Raw genomic sequence first — 17,976 nt, forward strand, 5'->3', positions numbered from 1 at the left:
GAACACTCTCTGTTCCAGTCCTACTCGGGTCCCCTCCCTCACCTCTTTTTCCAGTACATTGATGACTGTATCTGTGCCGTTTCCTGCTCTCGCCCTGAACTAGACAATTTCATTCACTTTGCCTCCAATTTCCACCCTTCCCTCACCTTCACATGGTCCATCTCCAGAACTCTTCCCTTCCCTTTCTCGACTTCTCCGTCTCCATCTCTGGGGATAGGTTATTGACCAACATTCACTACAAGCCCACTGACACCCACAGCTACCTGGACTATACTTCCTCCCACCCCGCCTCCTGTAAGGACTCTATTCCATTCTCCCAGTTTCTCCGTCTCCACCGCATCTGCTCCGACGATGCCACCTTCCACACCAGTGCTTCCGACATGTCTTCCTTTTTCCTCAACCGAGGATTCCCCTCTACCGTGGTTGACACGGCCCTCGACCGGGTCCATTCTATCTCCCGCACTTCTGCCCTCACCCCTGCCCCTCCCTCCCGGAACCATGATAGGGTTCCCCTTGTCCTCACATTTCACCCCACCAGCCTCCACATTCAACGGATCATCCTCCCCCATTTCCGCCACCACCAACATGATCACACCACCAAACGCATCTTCCCCTCCCCTCCCCTTTCAGCATTCCGTAGGGACCGCTCCCTCCGAGACACCCTAGTCCATTCATCTATCACCCCCAGCACCGTTTCCCCTTCGCCCTGCACCTTCCCATGCAAGCGCAGGAGATGCAACACCTGCCCATATACCTCCCCCTGTCCAGGGCCCCAAACACCCCTTCCAGGTGAAACAGCGATTTACTTGTACTTCTTGCAATCTACAGGAAACTTTGTGATATCCGGCACCAACGGGACCGAGCTGTTGCCGTCCCATCAAAACTGCCGGACAAACCAGCGCTAATGTTGAAACATACGGAGTGGCAACAAACCCTGTTGCACAGCTTCTAAACAGTTGGCCGTATCTTGCAAGTGTCTCTGTAGCTTAGCAACAGCTTCAGCGAGACCTTGCAGAGCCTGACTGGTGGAAAAAAAAAAGCAACGAAAAGAAAAAAAATGGCTCCTGATTTTTGCCGGTGGATCGAGCATTCCGGACAGTTAACCTCCGGATAAACCAAAGTTTCCTGTAGTATACTGTATTCGCTGCTCACGATGTGGTCTCCTCTACATTGGGGAGACCAAACGCAGATTGGGTGACCGCTTTACGGAACACCTCCATTCAGTCCGTAAGGGTGACCCCGAGCTTCCGGTCGCCTGTCACTTCAATTCACCGTTCCATTCCCACTCCGACCTCACCGTTTGCGGCCTCTTGCATTGTTCCATGGAAGCTCAGCGTAAACTCGAGGAACAGCACCTCCTCTTCCAATTAGGCACTTTACAGCCTTCCGGACTCAATATCAAGTTCAACAATTTCAGATCATAACCTCAGCCCCTAATTATATTTTTATATTTTTTATCTACACTTTTGGTTTGTGCCTTTTCCTTTTTTTTCTCTCTCCCACATGGCAGCTGTCTCTCACTCTGCCAGCGCATTTCACACTTCATCTAGAGCCATTGTCTGTTTCTTTACCTGTCTTATTACTATCTCGTCTCACCTTGGATATCTCTTAATGTCTCTTCTTTCATCCCCTCCCCCATTTCCCAGCCCCCAAACTGCCTTTTAATCTGTTTCATTACCTGCCTTTTTTTTCTCAGTTCTGTAGAAGGGTTTCGACCCAAAACGTTGACTGTTTCTCTCCCCACGGATGTTGCCTGGCCTGCTGAGTTTTTCCAGCGTTTTCTGTTGTTATTTTAAAATATTACTTGCCTCTCTCCCTACCTCACCCGACTCTGCTGAAACTCTCCTGCATCTATTTCACCTTCAGATTTGGCTTTTCCTGTGTGCACCTCGCTGACCTCCCAAGCTCCAATCTCCATTAATTCCAACTCCTTTAGATCTCCACTGGCCATATCCTATCCCATACAAAGTCCCACCTACCCATCAGCCCTGTACCGGTTGACCTCCAATGGCTTCCTGTATATCAGTGCAACAGCTTCAAAATCCTTGTCTTCATCTGTATATCCATCTGCAGCCTTGCTCCTCCCTACTTCTGCAAGTTTCTTGAGGCCTATATCTCTGCTTGCACCCTCTACTCTTTGTGCTTCCCTCTCTCTTTCTCCTCTCCACTATAGCATTGGTGGAATAGCATTCAGCCATCTCGCCCCCCACACTCCTTAAACCACTTCCCACCTTGATGCATCCATTCGCACCTTCAAAAGCTTCCTAAAAGCCTGCTTCTTAAATAGCTCTTCCAACCGCCTATCCTAATTTCACTGCTCCTCGGGTAATGATGCAAGTAGCAGTAGGACATCTCCAGAATGGAATGTGAGTTGGAGGATTGAGGAGGCAAAGAAGGTTTGAAATTGTTTAAGGTAACTGCCCCAAAATTCCAGTAGGGTCATTCTGCCAATGGAAGAGTTGAGTGATTGAGACCCCCGTCCCAAATTATGGGGACAGGGTCATTTGCATATGAGGGGCAGGTGCATCAGCAGCACCCACCCCAAAGTACCAGGAGACACTGTAGGAGACCAAGAATGGAAAAGCCAAAGTGAGAACAGAAGGTGAAGTCACAGTGGACTACAGGGGGGAAGTCATTATGCTCGTGGACAGAATGGAGATGTAGAGAAAGCAACTATTTAATGGTCTTATGCTCTTTCTTCCACAATGAGAGATCAAATCATGAGGAACAGTCTCTGGCAATCAGCTTTGCAGCAGGGTTTTTTTTTACTTGTGGCTGCCTTACCCACAGAGCAAAAAAGGGCCTCAGTCTTCACTAAACCACTGAAGTGCAGTTGTGTCCTGCCAGTAAATGGCTTCTACTAGATTAAATTTGAACACAGGCTAGCATTAGGTCACCATTAATTAAATCATAAAGTGCAGCGAAGCAACTGCACTCACTATGGATACCTAACTCGTGAAGTAACAACTACCTGTACTTACTTGAAAGGAAGGTTGACTTGAGGAGGGAAAAAACCCTGTGTACGTTTAGGTTGGATTAAAATGTCATTGTATGCACCAACCACAATGGTAGCTATTCTCCATTTTAGTGAAAGGGGAAGGGTGTGTACGTATTTTATTTTGTATACTTTTATTATGTAACTAGTTGGTCCAGTGACATTCCATTATCCAGGTTTATCTGCTTGGTAAACATATGAAGTCCTATGAAGGTTATTCCCTGTTGCTGTGATTGTAATGGTCATTGTGACACCATAAACTTAATAAATGAACCTAGCAACCATGCTGTTAAGTTAGCAATTCCATGATGGGCAGGTTTTTGCGCTTTTTTAAGTATTCCCTGGTCTGGGTGGCATACGTTCAAAAGGGACACTTCCTCACAACTTTCAATAGAGAGCATCCTGACGAACTGTATCACAGTATGGTATGGCAGCTGTAGCTACTATGACCGGAAAGCCCTGCAGCGGGTAGTCAAAACTGCCCAACGCATTACCGGCACCCGGCTACCGACCATAGAGCACATATACCAGAAACGCTGTTTACGGAGGTCACGGACCATCATCAAAGACCCTACCCACCCCAGCCACAGTCTGTTCGCCCTCCTGCCATCTGGGAGACGCTACAGATGCATTCGCACCCGTACGACCAGATTTAGGAACAGCTTCTTTCCCAGGGCTGTCATCCTACTGAACTCCACAAATAAACTCTAAAGCCTGCACATCTGCCAATGCACTTTATTATGGTTATGTTTATGTTAATGTATTACAAGCCAAATGAATGTTGAATGTTTAAATGTCTTAATCTAAATGCACACTCTCGGGAGCCGCAAGCCTACATTTCGTTGTACTGCACTTGTGCACTAACAATGACAATAAAGTTGATTATTATTATTATTATTATTATTATAATTGCTAACGTGAACTTTGAACTCCTCATAAGTATTTACCATGTAGCACTCTCGCTGCTGTACCCACTGAATATAATGAAGGGAAGAACTAAGGTCAGCAACTCCACAGGAGATATATAAAATTAAATTAAATACATGGGAGTGAATTCCAGGCAGTGCTCTCCCCCAGAATTTAGATGATTATTAACAACTCAAGTTTAATTTTGGCCGTTATAGGATCATAGGAAGTTAATGTTTGAGAGTTATTCCTGTATATTTTTTTCATATAATATATGCCGACCACATTGTGGTGATAACCTGTTTATTATTCCTCAATAAGCTTGAAGTAATTAATTGGATCATAGTTCTTGCTCTATCAGACTGGACGTGATTACTTACCAGCAACCCAGAGTGCACTGGCAATTGACATTCATCACAGCAGCCACCATCAGATAAATTAAGAGAATCGCTTTGGGCTGTATGGTACAGTAGATTTAACGCCTTGTCCTCTAGAGCCTGGATTCAAATCCAGTCCACACTGATTTTTGGCCTGAAGTGAAAGGTTTGGCAGTTTGAACCCACTTTCTATTCAGTATGGTCCACAGCATAAAACTGCTACTTTGGCACAAGTTGGCACTAAATTATTAGTCTCGCTCATGCCCTGTTTTGTACCAAAAGCTTTGGTGGCACGACTACTTTGTATTCGACCAAAATTTGGTACCAAAAACTGTGTCAAATCTCTTCCCACTAAATCTTTGTCCCTGGCTATGAACCATGACCAGACTGGCTAAGGACAGCGGGTTTCCTTCCCTAAAAGACATTATTTTCTCTGAAATTGCTGTAGTGCAGTTGGCTCATCTAACTATTCTTTCATTAGCTCGGGTTTCCACGGGTTCACCTGAATGGCAAGTCCGGCTGCCACTGAGTTGAGATCAGCTCGCTCTTGCTGCCCTTGGATACAAATCCCAGCACTTGGTTGAAGTGCAGCTGCCACTTGAACGCAGCTGGTATCAAACGTTGCCCCCTTGTGAGGGTTGACATCCAGAAGCAGAAAGATGCCAATCCCCATTCAGGCCAATAAAAGCTGGTGAGAGGGAGACTCTGGGTAAGACAAATGAGCAAGTGCTTTCAAGTCCGAACACCTAATGTAGATGATGTAAGCTGCCCGTAAACCTACCTTAGTTGCAATACCTCTTATGTAGCAGATTTAGAGATATTGCAACTTGGGTTTGCTTAACAGCAGTCTATGTCCCAACCTCGCTGTCTTTTTGTGGGAGGAGTATTTTACATTCAAAGTACTATTCTTCATCCCACAGTGCTAATTTCTTTTTAACAAATTTGCTGAAAAAAGCTTAATTTTAGTTTTAATGAGCTAACTGATGATTTTGTCTATCATTCTCTTTAGCTGTTGTTACAAGTTCAACTACAACTACAGTGGTACAGTCTGCGTATCCACAGCAACCACAAGTACCAGCACAAGGTTTTGTTCCGTACCAAGGATATACTCCAATGCCAATACAGCCAGCACCACCTATAGCTCCCTATCCTGCAAGTGCTCCCTATCCTGCAAGTGGCCCCTATCCACCACCATATCCAACTCCATATTCTGGACAACCACCTTCGTACCAAGATACTGTGGCAAGTAAGTAAGCTTAATGTAGCGCACGCAGTACTCTGGAATTTTCTCACTGTGTACGATGCCGATCAGCACCAGGCTGTGAATAACACGATTGAGTTATGAGATGCAGATATGTGGTTTATGCGTTTAAGCAGAAATTCACTTTTCAGAAGAAAATTTGATAAAACTAGGACATTATTGACTGAGCCAGAGGAGACGCTAGAAGTTTGAGCGGATGTGGTGAGCCAGTGACATAATTGGGCAGTGATGAAGTGTTTTATGGATTTTTTTTTTGTTGTTGTTGCGCCATGGACATATTTAAAATACAATGCACTCAATAAGCAAGATTGTTAATAGATTGGTACAAAAGTATAAATTTGAAGAAAGAAACAAGAAACCAAATATGACTTTAAAAGCATTTTATGTTTCTGACAACTGTCAATGCTTGCATATGTTTATATGTTTCGAGTATACACACAGTGTGGCAAACATAAGCACAGTTAATGCTTCCTTTTGATCCTCTTCCTGGTCTCTGCCACTTTTATCTTCCTCACTGAAAACAGCACAGCTTCCCTACTGTCATGACTATCATTTATTATAGTAAGTGACATGGCACAGGCGCCATATAGCTGAAGATCAGTACACTTGGCGGGTGGTGAAAAGACCATGTGCAAGGCCAAAACCGGGCAAGACTCGAATGGAAAAAGTTGCGACAGGAAATCAGCTGAAGATCTTTCTCGGATCTTGTGGTGTTTACATGTCAGCCCGTTGTCATAATCAGGCTGTTCATGAACACTTGGGGTCGATTAATTTTCAAAGGCCAGAAAGTGTGGGATAATTCTAAAATATCTCTGTCTGAGTGGGGATGTCCTATCAATTGGAATGCACCAAAGAGAGAGTAAACTTCCAAATGTGTGTGTGCAAATTCTGATATTAGTTTTGATTGTTTTAATACATACTGTTTTGGCCTGGGAATTACTTTGTGACTGTGCATGAAGGATTAAGGCATTTGTATGGAGTTGCCTTGGCCATTACTTTAGCAGAGGCATTAACAGTTTTATTTCAGAGTTAACATCCTCACTGAAATGGTGGACAAGGTGTTTCAGATGAATATGTTCACATGCTGTTATCAGCTGTAATGTCAAAGTCTTTATTACTCATTTAACTTTTGTCAATTCCTGATTTATCAGTGCAAGTCTTGTAATTGTAGTTCACCTGGTTTCAGAACTGTCATAAATGCAAATGCCTCAACTGTCCAAAGTTATTTGACGAAACTGTAGTGCTGTACAATCTACAGTTTAGAGCGGTAAACACACCAATTCAGTTCGAGGTATTTGTCTTCTTTTAAACATTACAATATGATTAAATTGCGCATTGTAGCAAAATTTTACAAAACAGTACTTCAACAGTCAACAACGAATAATCCTGCAGTCCAACAGCTCAGTAACCAGATTATAAGGTGCACTTGAAAGCACTCGTCTATGAACAAAGGCTTTCAAATCTGTAAATCAGTAAAAAAGCACTAACTTAACTTCCTGTATCTGAAACATTCAAATGCTACAAAAACAGGAACTTTTTTTTCATTCATTCGCTGGCAACTTCAACCTTTATTGGCCATCCCTAGTTGACCTGAGAAGGTGGTGGTGGGCCACCTTCTTGAACCGCTGCAGTCCATATATTCTTTATAGCAGTTTAATACAACAAAGTGGTTTGCTGGGCCACTTCAGAGGGCAGTTGAGAGTCAACCATGTTGGTGTGGGACAGGAATCCTGCATAGACCAGATTCTATACATGGTCTATATGTAGATGATGTAAGCTGCCCATAAACCTACCTTCGTTGCAATACCTCCTCTTATGTAGCAGATTTAGAGATATTGCAACTTGGGTTGAACCAGTTGGGATTTTAGGAGAATCTGACCACTTTTGGTCACTTGTAGAAGAATGAGAGGTGATCTCATTGAAACTTATAAAATTCTGACAGGACTGGACAGACTAGATGCAGGAAGGATGTTCCCGATGGTCGGGGAGTCCAGAACCAGGGGTCACAGTCTAAAGATAAAGGGTAGGCCATTTAGGACAGAAATGAGGAGGAATTTCTTCACCCAGAGATTGGAGAACCTGTGGAACTCTCTACCACAGAAGGCGGTGGAGGCCAGTTCATTAAATATATTCAAGAAGGAGTTGGATATATTTCTTAAGGCTAAAGGGATCAAGGGGTATGGGGAGAAAGCAGGGACCGGGTACTGAATTTGGATGATCAGCTATGATCGCATTGAATGGCGGAGCAGGCTCGAGGGGCCGAATGGCCTACTCCTGCTCCTATCTTCTATGTTTTACCGATACCAACTTTTTATTTCCAGATTTCTTTTTAAACTGAATTCAAATTCTCAAACTGCCATGGTGGGATTTGAATTTACATCTACATTCTCTGGATTATTGGTCCAGACTTCTGGATTACGAGCCCAGTAACATAACCTGTACACTACTGTACTCTCGCATCAATACCTGCAAAACTGCCCAGGTATGTCCTGTCCACAAAAAGCAGAACAAATCCAATCCGGCCAATTACCACCCCATCAGCCTTCTCTTAATCATCAGCAAAGTGATGGAAGGTGTCATCGACAGTGCTATCAAGCGGCAATTACTCACCAATAACCTGCTCACTGATGCCCAGTTTAGATTCTGCCAAGACCATTCTGCTCCCGACCTTATTACAGCCTTGGTCCAAACATGGACAAAGGAGCTGAATTCCAGAGGTGAGGTGAGGGTGATTGCCCTCGACATCAAGGCAGCATTTGACCGAGTGTGGCACCAAGGAGCCCTAGTAAAACTGAAGTCAATGGGAAACTGGGGGGAAAACTCTCCACTAGCTGGAGTCATACCTAGCACAGAGGAAAATGGTTGTTGTGGTTGAAGGTCAATCATCACAACCCCAGGACATCCCTGCAGGAGCTCTCGGGGCTGTGTCCTAGGCCCAACCATCTTCAGCTGCTTCATCAATGACCTTCTTTCCAACATAAGGTCAGAAATGGGGATGTTCGCTGATGACTGCACAGTGTTCAGTGCCATTCACAACTCCTCAGATAATGAAGCAGTCCATGCCCGCATGCAACAAGACCTGGACGACGTTCAGGCTTGGGCTGATAAGTGGCACGTAACATTCGCGCCACACAAGTGCCGGGCAATGACCATCTTCAACAAGTAAGAGTCTAACCACTGCCCCTTGACCATTCATCGGCATTACCATCGCCGAATCCCCCACCATCAACATCCTGGGGGTCACCATTGACCAGAAAGTTAACTGGACCAGCCACACAAATACTGTGGCAACAAGAGCAGGTCAGAGGCTAGGTATTCTGCGGCGAGTGTCTCACCTCCTGACTCCCCAAAGTCTTCTCACCATCTACAAGGCACAAGTAAGGAGTGTGATGAAATACTCTACTTGCCTGGATGAGTGCAGCTCCAACAACACTCTAGAAGCTCGACACCATCCAGGACAAAGCAGCTCGCTTGATTGGCACCCCATCCATCACTTTAAACATTCACTCCCTCCACCACCGGTGTACCGTGGCTGCAGTGTGTACCATCTACAAGATGCACTGCAGCACCTCCCAAACCCGTGACCTCTACCACCTAGAAGGACAAGAGCAGCAGGCGCATGGGAACACCCCCACCTCCAAATTCACCTCCAAGTCACACACCATCCTGACTTGGAAGTATATCGCTGTTCCTTCATCGTCGCTGGGTCAAAATCCTGGAACTCCCTCCCTAACAGCACTGTGGGAGTACTTTCACCACATGGACTGCAGCAGTTCAAGAAGGCGGCTCACCACCACCTTCTCGAGGGCAATTAGGGATGGGCAATAAATGCTGGCCTTGCCAGTGACTCCCACATCTCATGAACGAATATTTAAAAAAAAATAATGGAACAAACACTTGATTGCTGCTCTTGCACCAGTATGTCTGGTGTATTTCACCCTCATTACTGCAAGGTCCATTAATATTTAAACTGTTCTGGGTTGGGGCTTTTTTGAGCATCCTTTCGGGTTTATTTCCTCCTATGAATTCTTGCTGCTTGTTCCCCACTGACTGCTTTTGGAGCACAATGTTTTGAGGCAGCTGAGTAAGTTGCCTTAAATTTTTTTTAAAACCCTGCAGGATGACAATTTAATGTGGAACTGCCAGTGAGAACCTGAAGTCCTGGAAGGAATCAGCAAGTCCGCAGCCTCCAAACTCCATGTTCTCTCGTATATCTCTCTTGCGTTTGGTAAAAAAGGGAGGGAGGGTTCACCATGAATACTGAGGATGGAGATGAGCAACTGCCAATCAGCTGTGAAAATAATGATGCCACCTTCGAAAGTAAAGGAATATATTTGGGATAATAGGACTGGGAGCAGGGGAAACTCTATGACACGGAGGGTTGCGAGGCTGTAGAATTACTGATTAAAGTAAGAGGCCATGTTTAGGTAGGTGGTTGAAGGAAAAGGCAATTAAAGGCTTGTGGGAACAGGGTGGGCATACGTGACTGGGTACGAGGATAAACACCAACACAAACTGGTTGGGCTGAATGACCTGTCTTTCTGTGTTGTAATTTTGACCGAGAAATGTGTAAACTGAATTACATTGAGCACTAATGTTCTCTTCCATTTTCATTTCAGCTGGTGCCGGCGTACCTTATTCAGCAGGACAACCACCCTATCCCGCCGCACAGCCACCATACAATCCCACTGCACCGGCACCATACAATCCCGCCGCACAGCCTGCATACAATCCTGCCGCACAGCCACCATACAATCCTGCTGCACAGCCAGCATACAATCCTGCCTATGGGACTCCAGAGAAGTCACATTAGTAAACATATGGCCAATTCTATTGTCAAGTGCATTTACTGATCTATTTTAGCCTGTTACTATTTTGTATAAGTTTAGTGCTGGAGAGGAATTATCTTGTAAACATTTCAAACATGTTCAGTTAACTGTAAATTACATATGTTTAAAAGAGTTTATTTTTCCCCCTTCAGTTCTTTGACTAAGGAGATGTGAAATCTGTTTTTAAGTGCAAACCTCATCTCGGGTTATCTCATTTTTCCAGCCCTTTTGGTCAAACCAGAGGTAGCACGGCTTTGTTTTGTATTTAAAAAGAGAGGAAAAAAAAGTTACTTTAAGCGATCTTGCATTGCAAAAAATACATGTTTTGATATCTGCCTAATTTCCCCTTCTGTGAAGGCTACTGCTTCACCACTTGCCATTAAAGAAAAGTTGTGTCTTTTGTGAGTGGCCTCTTTTTTGCATCTTTTTTTTTTAAAAAGAGAAAATGAAAATTTGCTGTGTTTTGCTTTATTTTGCGTTTGCTGTTTTTGTGCGGATAGATTTCTGTCCGTAACCTGAAAGTGGAGGTAAATTGCAGGTGCATAGTAGATATGGCACCAACCTTCATGGATCACTACCCTCCTGAGATATCAGTTAGCACTTCACAAACCTGATGCTGCGTTTGGTGACTTCTATTTTTTTAAATTGGCACAAGAGAAGCTAAATATTGTGGATTTCTGTTTTCCTATTTGTTACTTTCTCGCTGCCCTCCCTTTGACGCCCCCTTTCGATCTTCCCTTCAGCTATATGGCACATTTTTGGTTAGTGACTGAACTGAGGAGGAACTCTGCTGTCGGGATTCTCTGCTTTTCCCATCTCAGACTTTTGGCCAATGGCAGTTGATTTTCTGCGCATGTGGAAGGATTCCAAACAGCTGTGAAGGCAAACAGAGCTGTGCAGCTCGGAGGCTTCGAGCTGTTGCATCATCCAGGGCCAGTGTGGTGGCCAGTTCCTGACCTGCCGCCTGACAACAGCCTAGTTATTTCCACACAAGGAAGGAGGGAAAATTAAAGGAGCAGTCACAACTGAAATGGCTCGCACCCATCCTAGCAGTCAGCTGTGAAGGAGCATTGGCAGAGGTCTCGCAGCAGGGCTCCAGCCTGTTCTCTCGAGGAAGCACGACGATTTGCACAGAGACTGCAGAGGGAAGGAAGAAATCAAACCATTCCGAAAAAATAGAAGTACTTTCGGCTTGGTGCCTTTTACATTCATGACTTAAAAACAGGAATGGTTGAAGTTTTTGCTGAGGAGAAGTTTTAATGCGCAGCTCCACAAAGGTCAATGGAACTGCTTCCAGCAACCCGACGCGCTTGGAAGCAGATTAGATGCATCGTGGAATCGCTGAACGGGAGCTGAAATCTGCTGTGGGCAGCTTGTGTACCGACGGAAATCATGTTGTTGTCTTGTTTGCTCTGTCACTTTAAATTACCTTCCTCCTCTCCCGCCCCCTTCCCCCCCCCCCCAAAAAAAAACCAAACACACACACACAGACCGAGTATGAGCACATTTCTATCACTGTGCTTTATAATTACTTTGTAGCTATTGTCTATGGATATTTTGGTTAAATTCATTGAATCAAGATTTGTATATTAGGGTAATTGGCTTGAATAATATACATTACATATAATGTTCAAATGTTGTATAATAAAATCATATAAGCATATTGTGTCATAGTATTGTTGGTTTATCTATTGTTCTAAAGCTGCAACTGAACCTGCCATATAAACAAGCACTGAACTGTGCTGATTTTGTGCCTTTTAAGTTGGGGGTATCAGTGTTTGATATTGAACTTCTTCCCCCTCTTCCTGCTTTTTACATTTTATCAGCATGAAACATTCCCAGGATAGTATCAAACAGATTTAGGAACCAGGTAACATTCCCGCTGCATGATCCCATAACCTGTTTCAATCCTAAACTCAGAGCAGCACCTCTTACTCAGTGTAATGTTCTAGTTCTTCTACCATCCATCCTTGTGGCCTCTTAGCTATACAGCCAATTAGTCCCAAGTTGTGTGTAGTTTTGTGCTGTGGACTTGTCACACGAGGAGATGGAATGAACTTGCCCTGACTGATTCATAAAAGTACAAAATATCGAATAAGAAATGGTAAAAGCAAAAATACTGCGGATGCTGGAAATCTGAAATAAAAACAGAAAATACTGGAAATACTCAGCAGGTCAGGCAGCATCTGTGGAGAGAGAATCAGAGTTAATGTTTCAGGTTGATGACCTTTCATCAGAATAAGAAAAGGTGCTGGCCGACTATTTGTCCCATCATGGATTCGACTCAACCGTTGACAACAACCAGAGGGAAATCTTCTGAAACACAATCCTTAGTGAAATTTTTCTCAAGCCCACTCCAGGATATCACACTAATCAACAGGAACCAGTCACAGCCCTTGGATGACACTGTCCACAATCTCCACAGCATGGCTTGAATTTGTTCATCGTTGTCCCTACTCTCCAATAGTATCATTCATGCTTTTTTTTAAGCTTTAAACAGATGGCAGAGAGGATACTTTGATTGCATCAGCCCAAGTTGGATTCAGAAACAGCTTCCCAGAGATCAAAGAGTGTTTTTTCCAACTGACTTGGCCGGCCAGCCAGGCCTCCTTGGGCGTAAATAATCTAGTGAAGCTTTCGTAATAATGAAGTGTTCATGTGCCTTGTTCTGCAGGTGCAGAGGACAGCAGCTGGGACTGATACACCACCATGTTTTTCATTGCTAGTGATCCGATTGCAGAATATGCAATTAACAATAACAACTTGCATTTATATAGCGCCTTTAAGGTAGTAAAACATCTCAAGGTGCTTCACAGAAGTGTTCTCAAACAAAATTTGACACCGAGCCACATGAGATATTAGGACAGATGACCAAGGTTTTAAGGAGCGCCTTAAAGGAGGAGAGGCAGAGAGATTTAGGGAAGGAATTCCAGAGGTAAGGACCTAGGCAGCTGAAGGGACAGCTGCCAATGGTGGAGTGATTAAAATCAGGGATGCGCAAGAGGCCAGAATTGGGGGAGCGCAGAGAACTCAGTGGGTTGTAGGGCTGGAAGAGGTTACAGAGATGGAGAGCAGCGAGGCTATGGAGAGATTTGAAAATATTTCTGTTTACATAATTGAAATGCTTAGCCAATTTAGAGATTTAGTGAAATTATAGGTGGGGCTACTTGCTTCTGTAGATGCAGAGAGCTACACACTCTTGGACTTTGATGTGGTGAGCCATATCTAGTTTCTCTGGGGCGTTAAGATTGTGGTCCATGAAACATTGTATTGAAAAATACCTTTGGTTAGAAATATGAGGATTTAATATGATTTGAATTTCTTCATGAATGTATATACCTTGGGGGTGAAAACAATCCAACATTTTTCCCAAGTATTATTTGATGAACTCTGAAACTTTAAAGCTGCAGTTTCCCATTCTGGATTGAGCCATGTCGGGGGGTGGTACAAGACTTGGATCACAAACTCAAAGGGAGGTTAGAATTGAACTAGGAAACCTGCCATTGCCCCATACAGTGTGTATGTGGTATAAGTTGGGTGTTGTACATTTGTGTCCATTAGAGTTTATTTGCCAGTGTTTTCTTATATTAAAGAATGCTGCAAGTGAAAGACAAATATTACTGTACAAACGTGTAAAGTTTACATGTGCCCATCTAACTATGTGGTCATTCATTGTTTTAGCATTGATTTTGAAGTCTACAAATAGTCTCTCTGAAGTTGTAATTGCTTTATTCAGATTCCTCGTGCAAATTGGACCAAACCACGATTGCTGCAAAACTTTGGCTATTTGTATTTCCGATGTTATTTACTGTATGCTGCATTTTAATGGCAATAAATCCATTACCATTTTTAAAATCTATTTCAACAGTATTACACTGGGTGCCAGGTTGATCAGAGTTTACTGATCATTTTGCACATTATATTCATGTAATCCTTGATCATCTCATGATGTTTTCCTTATTTTGGGGTTGCTGATCCCCAGCACAAATCCTTCGAGATGAATGTAACCCCAGCAGAGCTATGTGGGAAATACAGGTCAATGCTCTAGTGTGTCAAGAGGGATACATGCTTGATAACTGGGCTAGACTAATGCGATTAGGTCCAACTGAAAATTGCTGTTGCTGCACCCTTCTCCCAATGTCTTCTATTAATACTATGTGAAGACACTGTTACAGGATGTTAATAGAATTTTCAGTAAATTGCTGATTTTTAACAAAATATTGTATCGTGCCCATTGGACTAATCAAAATGGTATTTATTTCACCTTATTGCTATTCACCTGATCTGCAAGTACATTGATTCACTATTTGGTGCAATGTTGGTGGACACATTGGATCCTTTAAGCTCTGTACCATGGCTTTGAATATAGCCAAAATTATTGTGGGCTATGGCGATGTTACATTGGTATAATAGAGGTCTTCTGAGGTGGTCAAAACACACTGCTGGAGTAAAGCATTTTGACAGTGCATCAATTCTGTGTTATCTCTGAGCTGAGAGCACTCAATGTTGACATGGCGTTCAAAACGTCGTAAAATGTTCCATTCCTCAGCACGACCTTGAGCACAAAAAAAAAATCACCTTGTAAAATTGAAGAAGCCTATCTATCCGCCGTAGCTTGCACCACAGCAGAGAACTGAAAATGGTATATAAAGAGATTGACCCTCATATGGATCTACTCTGCTCCTCTCACATACCATACCCTGGCATTGCCAGTCATGAGGAGACAAGCTGGCAGAGCCAGCCCCAAAAATACATTTGTGCTGGTGCCCACTTCCTGTGGTGCCACAGCTTAAATTCTGCTCGGTGTACAATGCTTGATATTATCCAACTCTTAATACTTACTTTTAAAATTATCTTCAATTTGTCACTTTTTTTTTAGCTATTGATTATTCCAGATTGAGGAGGACAGGGGGACATGAGTTAAACTATATAAAAGTAGGAATAGACTGGATGTTAGGCAGTTCATCTTTTCCCAGAGAGTAGTGAGTCTCTGGAATATGTTGCCAGCTGGTGTGGAGGATGTTGACTCTCTGCATACCTTGAAGAGGGAGCTGGACCGGTTCTTGACTGGGGCAGAGATAACACGTGGTCCATATGATCTAGACTGGTTTTGATTGCCTGAGGGGGTCAGTGGCCCTGGGTTTTCTTTTTTTTTTGCCTCCCAGGAGATTACACGGCGGTGAGGGAGGGCGCGGGGGAAGCAAGGACGGAAATGTTTAGTCATGATACTCCGACCGTCATGGTGTGAGGAAGGCTTGATGGACCAGCTGGTCTTTTGCTGCCCATCAATTTTGTCTCTTTTTGTAAGATTTTCTTTAGTACTGCTGAACTCATTGCAAATCCACATACTGTAGTCAGTCCCATGCTTACCCTGGACAAAAGCCTGACTTGGGCACGGGACAGTAAAGAATAAATATCCAAGTGATATGTCATCAACAATTACAATGCCCTGGGAACCCCCAAGACATTTTATTCAGCAAATCATGGTTTAACTCTCTGGTATATCAGAAAAAAAGTTTTAAGGTATGGGCTAATGTGGTACAGTGAGAAGGATATATGACAAGGTTAGCTTGGCAGCACTTTCCCAGTACAAGTAATGACTGGTTTACTGATGATATTTTCAGGGGTTGAATATGCTATTGAGTGCCCTGGGCCTACCACAGCTGCCTGAAGTGTTCTGAATGGAAGCTCAGCAGCCTTCCACCTCCCAAGCTGCAGCCACTGGGGAGACACCTCCTGCAGCATTAGGATAGGTAAGCGAGCACACAAGAAAGGCACTAGGGGGCTGTTTAACAGTGTTTCTTAATCATAGAATCATACAGCATAGAAAGAGGTCATTCAGCCCATCGTGTCTGTGCCAGCTCTTTGAAAGAATTATGCACTTTGTCCCACCATTCTGCTCTTTCCCCAGTGCCCTGCATATTGCTCCTTTTCAAATATATATCCAATTCACTTTTAAAAGTTATTATTGAATCTGCTTCCACCACCCTTTCAGGTAAAGCATTCGCGATCATAACAACTTGCTGTATAAAAAAATGTCTGCTCATTTCCCCCCCCCCCCCCCTGGATTTTTTTTGCCAATTATTTTGAATCTGTGTCCTCTGGTTACCGAGCCTCCTGTCAGTAGACAGATCCTCCCTATCTGCTCTATCAAAACCCCTCATAATTTTGAACACCTCTATTAAATCTCCCCTGAACCATCTCTGCTCTAAGGAGAACAATCCCAGTTTCTCCACATAACTGATTATGTGGATTATTCCTGTGAACTAGAAACTCCTATGGAATAGAGTTGTTTTAAATGGTGCTGGCACCACTTCCAAGGTTAGGGCACTGAAAGAAGACACGTTGACACTCGCCTGAACTCCTGGGAACGCTTGACTCTCGACCTATTCAGTGGAACGGGAAGTGTTCCAGCCTCAGGAACAGTGCAAAAATGGTGAATCTAATCAGGAAGCTTGCTATTTTGACCTAGAATGTATTTAAGTTTGAAAACAAAATTAAATGCTGCGCGGAGGAGGTGACAAACATTTGAGGGTAAGGCAATTGGAGGGCTTTAGCCTGGAGTTTTCTTTTAATTATACATGAAACGCTGAACTTCAGAAATACTGCCTGCCACAAATGAGGCTCTTTATACTAGAGTTGGCAACATCTGGTTTTGATTTTCCCCACTGTAATGCTACCTAGAGGCTTGATCAGTAACTAGTTTGCAGTTCTAGCAGATTCTAGGTTCTGCTGTGACACACAGATACCAATCTAACTACTTAGCATGCGTTACATCTGACCTTTAGTGAATGGTTAAAAGGGAACTGCAGTGTGTGGAAAAGTACAAGTAATGGTGCATAGTTCCCCTTTCATTGATCAGTTTATTGCTCCCTCTGTTGGTCTATTGTATACTGGACTTTTAATACAGGGGAAGCCCCATAAATAAGATTGTTAAACCAACCAATAATGCCCAAAAGCAGAGGAACTGTTGATAGAACGATTATACTTAGGCTCTGAATGCAATAGGTTTAAAGAGCCACATTTCTTGCTTTGGATTTTCTATTATTTTTAATTGAAGAAGCAAAACAAACATAACCAGTATGATTTACGAAGGCAAAACTATACACCATTATACTTACCCTTACACTGGCCTTCCCCTTTTTTCTGTTTTTATCTGTTTTCACAGGAGGTACAAATCCATTTTCCCTGAAATATCTTAAAGTGCAGTTCACAGGAGGATTTTCTGAATTTAAAAGGTAACAGAAGCAGTTAATTAAAATCAAATTAATAATAACTGCTACTTGCACTTATATAATGCTCCTCAATTTTCCAATTGGGTGTAAACATGACTGGGGCTTGTGTGGTGCTTGAACTGACCTAAAGTGTGCTGACTCTGTGCTAATATCCAAGAACCACCCAATCATAAGACAGGTGAACTCCAGGTATGGGAAACTCCTCTCAATGAGTTGGGGGACAGGAAATCATGTGCTGCTGCAGGAAGACATGTTTGAGTGCTTTACGATTTGGAAGAAAGGAACGTAGTGGATATTGAGCATAGGGAAAGGGGACGGGAATGGAGTGGCTAGAATGGGAGCTCAAGGCATCATCATTTGGAATAGCCCCCCA

The 17,976-nt window shown here is 43.4% G+C and overlaps 1 protein-coding gene across 2 annotated transcripts in view; it reads left to right on the top strand.

The window, feature by feature from the left end:
• Positions 1–14,227, top strand: part of LOC147111162 (uncharacterized) — a 91,518-nt gene extending 77,291 nt beyond the window's left edge. For both annotated transcript variants that reach the window (XM_086001778.1, XM_086001779.1), the window contains 2 exons: positions 5,288–5,524; positions 10,159–14,227. In XM_086001778.1, coding sequence (XP_085857904.1) covers positions 5,288–5,524; positions 10,159–10,352 — 431 coding nt within the window. In that variant the 3' untranslated portion in view covers positions 10,353–14,227. The remainder of the gene's footprint in view (positions 1–5,287; positions 5,525–10,158) is intronic.
• Positions 14,228–17,976: the final 3,749 nt, after the last annotated feature.

This window comes from Somniosus microcephalus, chromosome 11 (genome assembly GCF_052327205.1).
Source record: "Somniosus microcephalus isolate GS21.2 chromosome 11, FLI_Smic_1.0, whole genome shotgun sequence".
Lineage (NCBI taxonomy): Eukaryota > Metazoa > Chordata > Chondrichthyes > Squaliformes > Somniosidae > Somniosus > Somniosus microcephalus.